Source organism: Anguilla rostrata, chromosome 16, assembly GCF_018555375.3.
Source record: "Anguilla rostrata isolate EN2019 chromosome 16, ASM1855537v3, whole genome shotgun sequence".
In the NCBI taxonomy this organism is placed as follows: domain Eukaryota; kingdom Metazoa; phylum Chordata; class Actinopteri; order Anguilliformes; family Anguillidae; genus Anguilla; species Anguilla rostrata.
In genome coordinates this window covers 7,510,020-7,525,860 of record NC_057948.1, presented here as the reverse complement: position 1 = coordinate 7,525,860, position 15,841 = coordinate 7,510,020, and the positions used below count along the sequence as shown (strand labels likewise).

The 15,841-nt window shown below is 44.5% G+C and overlaps 1 protein-coding gene across 2 annotated transcripts in view; it reads left to right on the top strand.

Annotated features, from left to right (window-relative positions):
- Window positions 1-205: 205 nt before the first annotated feature.
- LOC135241520 (doublecortin domain-containing protein 1-like) overlaps window positions 206-15,841 on the top strand; it is a 130,693-nt gene continuing 115,057 nt past the window's right edge. The window contains exons 1-4 of one of the 2 annotated variants that reach the window (XM_064312000.1): window positions 206-415; window positions 9,170-9,348; window positions 14,174-14,329; window positions 15,302-15,431. In XM_064312000.1, the coding sequence (XP_064168070.1) occupies window positions 380-415; window positions 9,170-9,348; window positions 14,174-14,329; window positions 15,302-15,431 (501 nt within the window). In that variant the 5' untranslated portion in view covers window positions 206-379. The remainder of the gene's footprint in view (window positions 416-9,169; window positions 9,349-14,173; window positions 14,330-15,301; window positions 15,432-15,841) is intronic. The other variant, XM_064312001.1, reaches the window with a different exon arrangement.

The window sequence follows — 15,841 nt, the reverse complement described above, 5'->3', positions numbered from 1 at the left end:
AAAACAGTCCAATGTTTCCACAACTTAGTAAAGGTAACGACCTATGTACTGTAACGTTGTCACTCCGTTGTAAACATACCATGAAAGTAAGCTAAGCAAGGAAATATTTTATTTTATTTTATCAATCATACATTGAAATGTGGTAATATATGTAAATATGCATTTATATCTACAACTACATATTTTAATTTAGCCCTTGAAAACAAATACATTCTCTTTAGTTGGCTTTATTGGCTAAAATAATAAAACAATTCTTCGTTTATTGCAATACACAATTTACTTAGGATAGGGATTGCCTGGGGGTTGCAGGGCAACACATTTCGGACTGTGGTTTTACCCGGACGAAAAAAGCTTGACACAGACGGATAAGGCCATCTCCATGGAAACTGCGAAACAATCACAAAGCAAGCTTAAGGTAAGAACGTTGACAAGCGACTGGTAGTGTTCTAGAATTTCAAATTTGTGAGGAGGTTCATGGACGTGTATAATGGCTGTAAAATGTATATCTGCACACACTTGATGACTTTATCCTGGTGTTCATGAAAGCGGTCTTGAATTTGGTTAGCAGCGTGTATTGGGGGCATTATCATCTTGGCATATGGGGACATCATGAAGGAAATTTGTTTGCACCACAGGGTGCACCTGGTCTTGTTAAATGGCTTCATATTCCTTGGCTGTTATACAACCTTGCAGATCAATCATCAGACCCAGAGACTCCCTTGAGATGGCTGCCTGGGCTCCAAACTATTACACATCAACAGATATTGTGGGTTGAAGGCTTCCTTTGGCATTCTTCAACCATAAGACTGACATTTTTCCCCCATTGCTTGGCTCTCCAAGTTTTGTGCTCCTTACACCTGGTTATGCATCTTTGTTCATTAGCCTTGGATATAAGCAGTTTACAAATTCCATAAATACCGCCTTTGGGAAGCTCACCACGAACAGTTGTTGCTGAGTCTGGGTTCCAGGGATGTTGATTCAGTTCTATGGTGATGTTTGAGGTTGTAGTTTTGTGGTGTTCAGCAACTGTTCTTTTAAGTGTCTTTCTGTCTTTGTCAGTGAGCTTCACCTTGTGACTATTCCACTTTGCCAGTGCAGTCTGTTAATTTTTTCCATGTGCTGTCATAATTATCGACGGTGTTCCCTTTGCCACATTAAATAATTTTGCACCTGAAATTTCGACGTCAACTATTTGGCCTCTGTGGAACTCTGTTAGTTGCCTGGTGTTGCTTTGGAAACGCACATCAAAGTGCTCATTGTCAGATCTCTTTTGTAGCCGACACATTCACATGTCATTTGGCATTCGACTTAATGACTCACACGTGTAGCTTCCTTCTGAACGATGTACTTCAAAGTTAAAGTCCTTTTTCTTGCAGTGTTTGTTATTCTGTCCAACCCCTGAACAGTCTAGTCCTGTATAGTATAGTGTGTGTGTGTGTGTGTGTGTGTGTGTGTGTGTGTGTACTTTAGTTTTAGTTTTGGTAGAGTTACAGGCCTTCAAATTTTTACAAAATTTTAACAACAAATCAAAGTAGATATTATTATTATTATTATTGTTGTTGTTGTTGTTGTTGTTGTTGTTGTTATACACCTATCACCAACTGGTAATGGACCCATTATCTGTTATAATGCTATTTTTTAATCCACACACATAAGAGATACAGGATATAATAGTTTTCCCCATGAGCTAATGAACCAAGAACACATTTATTAATTTATTACACTATAAGGCATTTATAAAACATGCTGTTGCTGTCAATCTTCTGGACCAAAAAGGCATATGAGAGAAGAGACAGAAAGTAGATTTCTCAGAGCTTAGGCTAAAAGCAGTTGGAAGCAATTACTCTTTTCCCCTTACTACGTTCTACTTTCAGTATCCAGAATAACTGCTCAAAAGCGGATATACCATGGAAAATATTGATCCTGTTCTTTATCGAATTAATTATTAGATTTGTATAGAAGCATGAATGCCCTTAATTTTATTTATTATTTATTTAGTTTAGTTTAGTTTATTTTAACAGTGTGATGAATTGTGCCTGCATGGCATTTGCATTGCACTGCAGTGTACTGTATTAGTGCTGTGTTGCCATGGTAAAATAACTGTAATGTCCACTGTGATTGTAAACATTAACCATTAGGCTGATGATTAATACTAACACAGCTATGTGTGTGAGGACAAGCCAGCTTCATCAGCTCCAACTCTGTGCCTGCATTATCATAATCTACCCAATTTTAACATTTTCTTAAATACATTATTTAGGTTCTGTGATTGCTCTTTAGATAATTCTTGACTTTAAGCAATTAACCTTGGCTCACAATTAATGGCTAGGGAAGGTGTTAATTCTTGGTTTTGAAAGTGTTAAATACAATGGGGATAGCGTCTACTTAAGTCACAAAAGGAGTCTAATTAAGACATTTGAAAGATCCATATCAAATCTTTTTAAAGCGTCTTAATACATGCATGATGGATTTAACACCCTTTGCTGTTTTTATACTTGCTTTGATTCCATTTTTATTTTATTTTTAAACTGAAAGACACTTTAATGGGATCCATCGGATATCAATGAACTACGTTGCATGGCATGTATCATAAAAAGGTAGTCACAAATTCATTTCGTTTGCCATGGTTTTCATAGCTGTTCTATGAGCTCATTTCAAAGAGAACAACAAAAGACCAACTTGCGTATTTTTGTGAGAGGAGTTGTATTTGTTAATTGAGTTGGGAATTATTGAAAAGATCTTTGGTGTCACAGAGGGAAAAAAAAATTCTGCTAAACGCACCTCAAGCGCAATCTTTTGTAGCTCATTAGCAAATTCTTTAATGAGCGGCTTGATAGATAGTTCATGTAACAGACAAGTGACAGATTGTTTGCCTTTAATTATATCCCCATTTCGAGTGCATTACAAAGCAATTAGAAATGTGACAGGATATTCTCTCTGCATTGCCAGTCATCCAGAAGGAGGAAGAGTGAGAGGCCAGGAATATTATGAATATTAAACAGAGAGCGCTGATATGCATTAAAAGCGTAGACTGGGAAGCAAATGTCTTTAACTTGGCAAATTAGCACAGTGTCATTGTTTCTCCATTTGCATACTTTCCAGGAAAAAATTAAGATTTTTTTTTTTTTTTTTAAACTGACACTGGCAAGTTCTCATAAACCGTGTCTGCGCGGTGTTTCACTTTTCGAGTGCCAGCAGTGTCGGGTGGATTTTATCAGAAGAAAGCATCCCTGTTGTCCTGAAACACATGGGCCCTTATTTCTGCAGAAACGGATTATCTCCCAATTTAATGAACCTGCCCTGTACACACAAATCAAAACAGCTCCCTGCCAAAGAAGGTTATTGTTAATACTTCTCATGAGGCCTGTTTTGCAAATTGGTGGATTGTTTTGGGAAATTGGTGAGACAAACTAGTTTTTCTTGACAATGGTGAGTTTTGTGCTTAGGCCATACACAACTGATAAAATAGTGTAATAGATACACTGCTTGAGTTTTCTCAAAGACAATCAAGAAAACTTGCGAGATGAAGCATTAGTATTAATTATTAACTAAGCACGCCGTGTTGCGCTTGGTAATGCACTCTCGGCTCTTCCCTGATCTTGAGCGGATGCACCGGACCAATCCACTTTTTGCGCTGCTATTCTTGTGCCTCTGATTGGACAGCCTTGTGTGTTTATGCTGTCATATCTTTGTTGCTTAGATGCCAATCTGGAAGCATCCAGTCAAAATTAACAATATTACAAAATAGTGTTCCACCTGGCACTCCTGTTTTCACCTGGTCAGGAGCGGTGCTGTATGGGGGTGGGGGGCCCTGACTGACAGGGGCCCTCAAAAAATAGTGCTGTAACTGTGCAGGGATGGAGTGGCCTGTGGTGGTGGGGCCCAATGTGAGATCTTTCCATGGGCCCAAAAATCCCTGGCAGCACCTGTAATGGTTGGTGTTTTCATTTTGTTTGAAAATTAGTTTGACACAGGTTTTACAAACAGACACCTCTTAATTTGAAACTGAATTGAATGCTAGGATAGAAACAACCAGCATTTTCAGAATACACCACACATTTTTCTGTGTTCGAAAAAATGCATAATCTTGCGTAAATGCAATCTCTGTAGCAGAATACATCATTGGTTTGCCGTTACTGTTGTCGAAGTAAACATCCACAGCAACGTTGTGACTTCCCTTTGCCATCCCATGGGTCTTTCTGAAATGAGGCCAACGTGACTCCAAATCTAATACCCCGCTTTGTGACAATGTATTCCCAAGTAGTCGAAGTACAAATAAAATTGAATTCAGTGATTACTCTAATGGTACATAATGATCACTTCTCTAGGCAATGCGTAGGTGCTGTATGCCTGCAATGCACTTTTTTCCAGCGCTGTCTGAATTAGATTTGCTTGAACGGTTTCCTCTCTCTGTAAATTTAGATGTTTTAATCTGACTATTCATTTGAGTAATAAACGGTTTTTACATTTTCTTAACCATTAGCATTTTTGGTAATTGTGCACATTTCTTGTCAATCATTTGTCGCAAAAAAATGTAATCAATTTTACTCATTTTATTTATTGAACAAGAAAATTGCTATATTTCAAATATTCTAATATGTGTCAATCTAGGCTGTGCATTCCTTTACTGGTTGTCAAGAGCGCTGCGGCAGACCTACATATTTGTTTTGGATTCAAATAATTTTCTACGCTTTACCGATCTTGTCTGGCATATTGGAACCAATGAAATACTCTCAAAAAGTGCAAACCCCGCCTTCTTGTCATATTGGCAGGCTTAATTACACCAGGCAAGATCAATAGAGCACAGAGAAGTATTTGAATCCAAAACAAATACGTATTTGACCCAGGTCGGCACTGTGCACCGGTTCAAGGAGAGGGCCTGTGTAATGCCAGAGCCTTGGGGTTGTCCCACTTTTCTGAAAATAAAATCTATGAGACTACTGATGAAATTTGTACGCCATATTTGTGAGTGTTTCTCCGAAGTTACCCGAGCTCCTGCTACATGCTGTGGTAACCCTTTGTTCATGTCTGAAAAGTAGAAGAGCTCTCTGGCTCCCAAAAAGTGTTCATGACAAATGATCCATGACTGGCTTGTGCCAGTGTTTTAGGTCCAGAGGACTACTTTTGTGCCTTATAGGGCTTTGTGTGAGTAGGCTTCTCAAAGAAGCATTTTAAAACTGTGCGTCCATTAAATATTATCCTGTTACATAATTAAAGAAACTGACATGGTCAAAGTCTTCTGAACAATGTGGTTTCTTTCTCACTAGAATAGGTTTTCTAAATGGTTTCACAATCGGTGCAGGTGTGTCCTGGTGCATCAGCTGTTCACCACACTGCATTTGGAATAATGCTGACACAATGGAAAGCACAAATCTAAGATGTGTTTTGGATCGCGGTTTGGCGTATGTGAAAAGACAGCACGGTCGTTCGAGTGCTAAGGCGCGCCAATCAAAATAACCTTCTGGCCAGCGAGATCGACTCCGAGCCCTAGCGCACGATTCCTCTTAAGTAGTGTGCGGCGTACACCTCGTCCACGCAAACAGTGTTATTACCGTTTGGCACGTACAGCAAATGAAGATGTCCGCGCATTAACCTCATATTCACGGTTTAATTTCAAATCCGATGTGCTGGAGCACAGAGCCGAAACAACAAAACTGCAGACGAAACCTGTCTGTCTTTCGGACCGTTTGTGTCGAACTCACGGGTCCAGTTCAGTCTTGCGATAGGTCGGGAGTCACATGAGGTCACAGGTGTTGCTGCCCGCCCCGCAGTCTCGCATGCAGGTATGTAAAAAAAGTGGAATGTTCTTGATTGGCTATGTCAATCACCTGAGCTTAATCCAACTGAACATTCGTTTCACTTTCTGAAGACAAGACTGAAGGCAAAGGCCCCCAAAACAAACAGGAACTGAAAATGGTGGCAGTACAGAGCCGGCAGGGCATCACCAGGGAAGACACCACATCTCCTGGTGGGGGTGTCATGGGTGGGTTCGCAGACTGCTCAGGAGTGACATGCGAACGCGGAATGACTGCGGCTTTTTGAAAACCAAGTGCTAATTTATGGATGACATACCAAGATCAATGTATAATTTTCCTTTTGGTCCCCAAAAAACAGGAAGAAGGGGAGTACGAAGGTCATCACCCGGACGCTGTAATGCTGCATTTGTCCTTCAAAGGGTTTCAGTCTGCAACATATAACATATGTTAATTCCATTGGTTTCATTTCAAATCACAATGCGCTGAGTACAGAAACGAAACAACTAAAATTCTGGTCACTGGTCAAATACTTACGGACTGCACTGTATACCCTGTCCAATGCATGTTGAATATGTGAACTCTTAGCCATTCTGGACTTTTCTATTATAACGTAATTCACAGTTAAGCATTCAGACTCCAACAGAGTTCATTTTAGCTAAATAGAGATCAAATGTGCTGCACCAGAGTACGATGTCTGCTGTCAGAGTTGATTAATCAAAGTTGATTTCCTTCTGAAATATTACATTTCCTGTTACAATATTAAAATGACAGACAAGCCAATGAAGTTTTCTCTGTGTGATTAATTGATCAGGGTAACTAACATTTCCTTACAGTTGCAGGAAAGCGGTAATGTCTAATTAACTCTTTGTTAATTACTAATTAGCTATGGAAATAAACAGACTAGTGCATTCTGTAATTAGTACAGGGTAGAAGCTAAAATAAGTAATTAAAACACAATGCAGGCAACAACAAAAAAAAGACAAGTTTTTTGAAGTGTCCCTATTTTCATGATTATTGACCCCAAAAACAAAACATATGTTTACAGATTTGAAAATAGCAGGATATTCGCGTTCTTTTCTCTTCACACAGTTGCATGTTGTCATTCACGTATTAATCACGTATCATCGCCTAATTTTAAAAGGAATGCAATTAACGTGGCTATAATTTGAAAGTAGGAAACCTGAGGAAACATTTGAAAATGATTAGTTTTGCAACAAACTTTTCATGTGCCCCCGTTTCCTGTTAAGAAAAGCACCTGGATTTTATCGGGCTTTATTATTGCATATTGCTCAGATACATTCCAAACTCGGCTAAGATGAACACTGAATTCACTATCACGGTAAAGCTGATTTTTTTCCCCTGCCAGTCCGCAATTGTCTGGCTTGCATTTACCAGTGCGGTCTCCGCACAGTTATCCATTTGCGCGTTTCCATGTTTCCAAAATGCAGTGTCCAAAATGCAATGGACGTTGAGTGAAAAAAATGCGACGTCCATTTGAACGTCTGCTTTCGCCCAGGAAGCAACGGAAGGTGCTACGGCGGCAAACGCAGTCAGCTGTTCATCTTTTGCTGCGTTTTTGACCGTGTTGCCGCAACGCAGTGGCAACGTTACGACGTTGACAAAACATCCCCGGGAACGTCGCGAGAACATTTCGTGTTAGCCGGGGCTAGCACTTCGCTACACAGAAGACTATCTGCTCGGGGCCAGCACCGGCATTTCTAAGTGTAGCGGTAAAACGTGAGCATGAATGGATAGCGGAGGCCAGGAGCTAAGAGAAAGGGTGGGGGGTGGGGTGTGGGCTAGGGGGGGGGTGGCGGGGGGGGTTGGTTGGCGCAGGTTCCGCTTACAGATGTTTTTGCCCCCACCTTCTCCGGGCTGAAATTAAAGAGGGTGTAAAAAAGGTGTTATTTTTACAGCGCATCACACATCCTCCCCGTCTTAATTTGCGAAACCGTTGGAGCGGCGAGCGCGAGGTTGATGAAGGGGGGGTGGCGTGGGGGGGATTTGGGTGGGGGGTGTCTGGGAAGGTGTGCGGGGTTGAGCCGAGGAATTGTCAGGTGGTTCTCAATGTGACCCCCCCCCCCACCCCCCCCTCTCCCTCCCAGCAGAGCGAGGCACTGCGTCTCCCTCCAAACTTCCCCATCTCGGGGAACAGATGCGTGGGATGAGGGACTCCGCCGTTGCCAAGGCACTAATTAAACGAGATGGGAGCTGATCTTTTGTCTGGAACGGTAACTCGGGATTGAGTTTGTTTCTGAGCGAACGCGAAGCGCATCGACGGCGGCACCGCCGCCGACATTAATGAGTTTGGCTCGGCTTTCGGGAGCCGTCCGGCGCGGCCTGGTGTCCAGTTTCACTGGTTTCAGCTGCCGCTAGTTTACTGGCCGCATCGTTAGATAACTGTGACATTCACAGTAGTACCGGTGTCGTTATTACCGATGCTAATACTGCTGAAGTAGCACAGGTGACTACTCAGAGCGGAAGTTCTTCCAAACTGAAAGGCTTAGGACCAATAAATAAAGGTGAAAAGATTCCTGTGTAAAAACAGCCAAATGTCAGCAAATGTTTCAAAAACCTAAAAATAAGTGAATCTTAAGAAGTGTTTTAGTCTTAATTATTTCTGTTACTTTTTTGCGTAATGAGACTAAAAGATTGGCAATGAGGTGAGACAGTTTTCAAGATATTCCAGTGGGGTGAGACAATTTAAATTATCAAGTAAAGAGTAACATGAAACAAGCTAATATTTTCAAATTGAGAGAAAAGAAAAATAATATTTTAATTCTCATTAAAAGACTAAAAACACTTGTTAAGATAAGACTTTTTTGCAGTACATCACAAAGGCACAACTTGGACAGATGATGTTCTTCCATACATCTTAGGGCTTGCTGCTCAAGACAGAATCAGTTGTTGAAGGGCCTGATATATAATGAAGACATAATACGGCAGCCACTTAGCGGATGATCCTATGAGTGAACTGCAGTTTAATAGAAACACACAAGTGCAACCGCCTGATCGATTTGGGCTATAGTGCCAGACCTGGCTAACAACATCGCCAGACCAGTGAGCGTAAGTACAGCATCCATGAAGTACTGGTGCTTCAACCCTTCAAGGAGTGAGATCACAACTGTGTGATTAGAATGTTCTTAGCTGAACATTCTAATGATGATGTAACAATCACTGCTGGTAATTGAATGCAATCGAGTTATAGAACACAGGCATAGATGGTTGAAAAAAAACATTCCACAAAACCTACCCTTCAAAGGATTGTTAGCGATGCTAACCAGGAACCAAAATGCAAATCCGGAAAGCATACAGATTGCATATATTCAGGGAACGCGAGAACACCACAGAGCGATGTCAGACATGTTGGGGAATTCTACAGGGGTGTTTTTTTTCTTTCCCTGTTTGTGGAGATGTCGGCGGAGAGGAGGTCGTCCAGCGGCGGTACCCTGTGCAGCGTGTCGTCTGGCCGAAGCAGCCGGGCCCGGTCTTCCCTCGGGTCCAGTCTGGAGGAGGCCCTGGTCCGCGAGTACAACGAGCGCTTCGGCGCCGCCGCCGCCGGTTCCTCGCCCTCCGCCGCCCGCCTCCCCAGGTAATCGGCCAACCTGCTCCAACCAATCAGGGATATCCCCTGCAACATGTGACTGGCGGTGGCCTTTCTAAAGCTCCTATTAGAAATCTCTGTCAGGATTTAAGTGGGTGGCTGAAGTCAGGGTTTTCTGGCCTTGTTCTTGTGCATCCAGGGACACGACCGTGTAGCCTGCCGTTTGCTGATTGGCTTAAGTTGGTATGTGGTAACAACATTTCGTGTTTGATTGTTGTACACATTAGAAGGCTTCCCTGAAAAAGAGGCCATTGATATTTTAGGAATTTTGGGTTGAAGAGCATGCACGTTAGATGCTGACAGAATTAAGCAAAAACCTTGCCCTTACTCAGTTGCTATATATCCATATAAAAAAGTACAAGCTTGGTTAATCCACTTGGAATAAAGTAGTTTGATCTGTAATTCCATATGCTGGCCAATTGGTTTGCCCTATTTATACCACCTTATAATGCAAGCAAAGGTAGCGTAGATGTAACTAGATTCATAACAGACCATTCCCTTGACTCTAAACTCACAACACCTTCCATGCAGTGAGACTCCACCTCAAGTGGACATCTATCCGTTTCCCTTCTGAAGTTACCCAACGGGATGCGCCAACAGGGAAAAAAGATTTCCCCATTTGAAATAGTGTGGTTATGTGTAGTAGTTATGTGGAGTGTGTGCCCAAAATAGACCCTTTTTCCAGCCGGACACATTTTTAAATATTTATTTGGGCGGCAGCAGTGGCATCCCAAAATAACTGCCGGTCCCATTTCTACACAAGTAAAAGTGTTTTTCTTCCCCCCAGTGGCCGTACCAAAAAAATTTCAACGGGGAGGGCAAAGGATTTTCCGGTGCAGTTAATGGGGGGAAAAAAGCACTTCACTTCAACGCAGAAATTCAAGTTAAGCGCATTATCTCTCATTATCTCACAACCAAATGGGAACGTAACCCGAATGTTCCCCGAATGTTCCTCCAATGTTCCTCCAGACGTTCTCTGTGTGTCCGCACCGCTGGTTTCCACACGAGTGGCTGTAAATTACAAGGAGCCGTTGTGTCTTTTCGTTCTGCGGTCACTCTGCGCTAAGAGAACCGCGAAGCACCCCTTCTATCGGATCAGTGTAGTGTATACCGCGACTCCGTCCATTGGATCAGTGTAGCCTATACCGCGACTCCGTCCATTGGATCAGTGTAGCATATACCGCGACTCCGTCCATTGGATCAGTGTAGCGTATACCGCGACTCCGTCCATTGGATCAGCGTAGTCTATACCGCGACTCCTCTCATTGGATCAGTGTAGTCTATACCGCCGTCCATTGGATCAGTGTAGCGTATACCGCCGTCCATTGGATCAGTGTAGCGTATACCGCGGCTCCGTCCATTGGATCAGTGTAGCCTATACCGCGACTCCTCTCATTGGATCAGTGTAGTCTATACCGCCGTCCATTGGATCAGTGTAGCGTACACCGCGGCTCCGTCCATTGGATCAGTGTAGCGTACACCGCGGCTCCGTCCATTGGATCAGTGTAGCGTATACCGCGGTTCCGTCCATCGGATCAGTGTAGCGTATACCGCGACTCCGTCCATTGGATCAGTGTAGCGTATACCACGACTCCGTCCATCGGATCAGTGTAGCGTATACCACGACTCCGTCCTCCGTCCATTGGATCAGTGTAGCCTATACCGCGACTCCTCTCATTGGATCAGTGTAGCGTATACCGCGGCTCCGTCCATTGGATCAGTGTAGCGTATACCGCGGCTCCGTCCATTGGATCAGTGTAGCGTATACCGCGGCTCTGTCTATTGGATCAGTGTAGCGTATACCACGACTCCGTCCATTGGATCAGTGTAGCGTATACCGCGGCCCCTTCCATTGGATCAGTGTAGCGTATACCGCGACTCCGTCCATCGGATCAGTGTAGCGTATACCGCGACTCCGTCCATCGGATCAGTGTAGCGTACACCGCGTCTCCGTCCATCGGATCAGTGTAGCGTATACCGCGACTCCGTCCATTGGATCAGTGTAGCGTACACCGCGAAGCGCCCCTTCCATTGGATCAGTGTAGCGTATGCCACGACACCGTCCGTTGGATCAGTGTAGCGTATACCGCGACACCGTCCGTTGGATCAGGGTAGCGTATACCGCGACTCCGTCCGTTGGATCAGCGTAGCGTATACCGCGACACCGTCCGTTGGATCAGGGTAGCGTATACCACGACACCGTCCGTTGGATCAGTGTAGCGTATACCACGACACCGTCCGTTGGATCAGTGTAGCGTATACCGCGACACCGTCCGTTGGATCAGGGTAGCGTATACCACGACACCGTCCGTTGGATCAGTGTAGCGTATACCGCGACTCCGTCCGTTGGATCAGCGTAGCGTATACCGCGACTCCGTCCATTGGATCAGTGTAGCGTATACCGCGGCTCCGTTCCTCTTTAGCCGAGGCAAAACAAAGCCAGGTCAATATCTGCCGGCGGCCCCAGGTTGTTTGTCCGTTAATTGGGTATGAAATCGGCGGGCGACGTTGTTCCCGGGCGCCGGCTGCAAACAGAGGGGGCCTGCGGGCGAGCCTCTGTCGCCCCTCATCAGCGCCTGTGTACCGTAGGTGAGGATCCGCTGAGCTCCCTTCAATGGGCCATTGAGGGGCCCCATTCTTCGAGATGAGTGCTAACCACTTGTAATTCAAGTAGAGCCCCCTCGCCTCCCCCCCCCTTGTTCGCTCCCCCGCAACCCCACACCCCACCCCAACCCCCTCCTCGCCGAGTGGCCCCCGCTGCCATCTTGGGGAAGGGAGAGAAAAGGGGGGGGGGGGCGTGGGGGGGAGACCCAGAAGAAGAATCAGAAGAAAACAGTCTCCATGTCTTCACCCCTGGCAGCGGGGGGGGCTTGATGCGTTGGAAGGCTGCCAGGCCCTCACTGCATGGTGTCTGGATGGGGGCCCTTTGAGTCATCCTCACTGTTAGATTTAACATGACGCTGCTCAACCACAAACACACATACACACACAAAGACGCACGCACACACACACACACACAGTACACACAGACCCACACACACACATACACATATATATATACACAAACGCACACACACATACACTCACACGCACATATACATGCCCACACACACACATACACTCATGCACACACGCATATACACTTACACACACAAACACACACACCCACACAATACTGAAGCATAACTCTGAGGAATACATACACAGGCATAAATACTGTCTGCACCCATACCCTAAAACACACACATACATTGTACACACACACACACACACACACTCCCCAGTCAACCCTTCCCACCACTTGAGGATCACAGTGAAAGGAAACAGGAGAGGGACACAAGGGTTGGCATAGCACCCTTAAACAATGCTGAGGAGAGTGGCCACTGGGTTTGGGGGGGGCAGGAGAGGGGCGCACCCGAATCCCCGGCAGATTAAAAAGCCTGACCCGCGCGGTCACTGTCGAACCCTCCGCCGCAGGTCCGGGGGGCGTGGCCGGGCCGACAGCGGGCTGGCAGGGAGCCATCGCGGAGGTCGCGCCCCTGCCAACCGCCATTATCCTCGGGGGGCCCCCTCGGGCCCCGTCCGCATACCTCCCCCTCAGGCGCAGGGGGTGCAGGAATTTTACACTCTTCAATGGGGACTCGCAGGCCTTGTGGGGACCCGCTGTCCAACAACGGGGACGAGTGACTGGAGCACTCTCACAGGGATGCCAGATTGGCATTTTATATGACCCTCCCTTTGATTAATCTCTGCCTTTTTCCTTTTTATTGTTTAAAAAACACTGGCATTTTTGGCACGTTTTTGGCATCATGATTCAAGGTATTGATATTCTGTTTTCATAGTTCAACATAGTTCTGGAAATTGTATTTTATTCTTTGCTCGACACGTGTGGTGTTAAATCAAAATATGCATTTGAATATGAAAAGAAGCACTAATAATGAGTAGCATTATTTCATATCTTGTTTATTTTTACTGGGGTAGTTTATATGCTTTATGCAACAGGTTGGAAGTAACAGCCATAATTGTTTAATATGTTGTTTAGAGTTGCTGTATGCACCCCCATTTTTATATCTTTTGCTGGTTCGTCGTGATAATTTTATTTGTTTTGTGGCACTAGATTCAACTTTCATTTGAAAAAGAGTGAATCAGTTTGAGGATTTCTGTTACATTATTCTTAAACTGAACCTGTCAGTGTTCTTGTCTTCAACATTATGTCCCAGTCACTGCTTTTCATGAGAATAGTTACCTAATCCTGGGGTAAAAAAGAAAACATTTTTGGGAAGTTTGGCATCATGTTTTTTTTTTTTTTGCTTCGTTATCATTTTTTGAGGACACATTAATTACTATGAAGCCTTCCTGGAGATCTGGCAACTCCATTGTGTGAATGCTTGACCTTTTTAACATCACATGAATGACAGCTTACACAAAAAATCCAGAGCTATGCCCTAGCATGATAGCCTATCCTCCATAAACTACACTGATTTATTTCTCCTTTGAGCTGTGTGTGATCCTATCAATAAATAAAATGTCCAGAAATGCTTCTATTCCATTTCAGCCTGTTTTGGAGGTTTAGCAGGGCTGTTCCAAAATAATTTCTTGTCATAATATGCATTTTATAGGTGACAGATCTGGATCAGTCCCAAGTGTGAATACACATATTAAATATACGTGATTGTAACACATTCTCCTAAATTATTTTGCAAATATCACCAAACCTGTTGTTTTGATAAATGTATCATCATGTTGTTAAGTAGTAAAGTACTTTTTCATGGAAAATTTTTCATTGTGGACGTCATAATCGTTTCCTTCACAGGAAATACGTCTCCCCCTATGCAAGCAAGGGCTCCAGGGACGGTGGGACCAAAAGGCGCTCGGCTCCCGTGACCCCTGACCCCAGCCCACCTTCCTCCGCGTCAGCAAGGAACGGGTCGAGAAGGAGACCCCACAGCAGCCCCTCCCCTCAGCTCCGGTACGGCTCGACTCCCCTCTCTGTGACATCACCTGTCAATCAGCCTCTGTATTTTCATCTGAACGACATGTGAACATCAACATCACCCCAGCCAAAAATGTTGTGGCAACCTTGTACAACATTACTGTGAGGCTGTCAAAAATATACAATTTTTTCTCTTGCCGTCAAGTAGATAAATAGTAGTAAATAGGTCCAGCTCACACACAAGTTATAATGTTTTAAAGATTGTTTGCAGCCAAGCTTGCAAAAACAGATTTTCATAACCTTCAAAACCACTTAAAGCATTGTTTAGCTTGCTGACACATATGAAGACCTGTGTCAAAAATCACAACTCTCACAACACACACTCTCAGAATAAAAGGCACAAAAAAAGTGCAACTCTAGTCACTGGGGTCGTAACCCTATAGGTAAATAACATTGTACCTCAAGCCATGGGTTTAATAATTAATTTGTACCTTTCTTGCTTGTGTAAGTTACGTATTAGTACCCAAAGAACATTATTGTTCTTTTCAGGGTACAGTTGTGAAATTTGTTCCTTATACAACAACAATGCTCCTCCATTGTACCTTAATTTCTGAGAGCGCATTCAGCTCCATCGACTACACCAAAAGCAAAACCGAAGGGGTGTGTGTTGAAAGCCGGACTGCACCAAAAGCAAAACCGAAGGGGTGTGTGCTGAAAGCCGGGTCCACCTGGTTCACCTTTCAGCACCAGAGCTGCACCATGCATGTAAATTTGACTGGCAGCTGTGCGGTAAATTACTGGGGTGGGAAACGGCTAGCACACGACGGTTTAGCTAGCGCACCGCCTGACTGTCACGCGGCACGCTGCTCCCTCTGAGCGCGCTCAGATCGCGCACCGTGACCCGCTTTCTCCGAGGCTACGTCGCGCGGCGTCGGTCAGTCGCTCTGCGGCGATCCCGGGGCATGCTGGGGGTTTCACACGGGTGTCTCCACTCTCCGCCCGCTGCAGGAAGTCCCGCCCCCCTTCCCGGGCGACCCCCCCGGTGTACGAGCGCCAGCCGACGGTCATCAGAGTGACGGCCCACAGGAACGGCTGCGGACAAGCCTCCGCCAAAATCGCCGCCCCCAGCTTCACAGTGGTGACGTTGCGAACACTCTCACCGCCCAAGCTCTTTATTTCGCTTTCTGCACCGCAGTAAATTCTGAGTAAACGCCACTTGCAGGAGTGTTTTAAATGGCTCCTACCTTGTTAAGGTCTGTTGGTCACTTTCTGCTTTGCCCAATCAGATTAGCCAAAATAAGACTGATAAAGATGTGTATTGTAAAAGCGCAGTCTTCTCTGTCTCTGTTGAATGATGTGCTTTCTTCCTATGTGCACATCAGTCATGACAAAATTTAAATGCAAGTTCTGAGGCAAAAAAAAAGTATATTTTCAGTGTCTCATTCTGCAATGGATTTTTTTTCTCATACTCCCATGTGTCTAAAGTAATTTTTATAACACAATTAAAATGTAATCACGTATCATGCCATTATTTCTTTCAGGAAGACA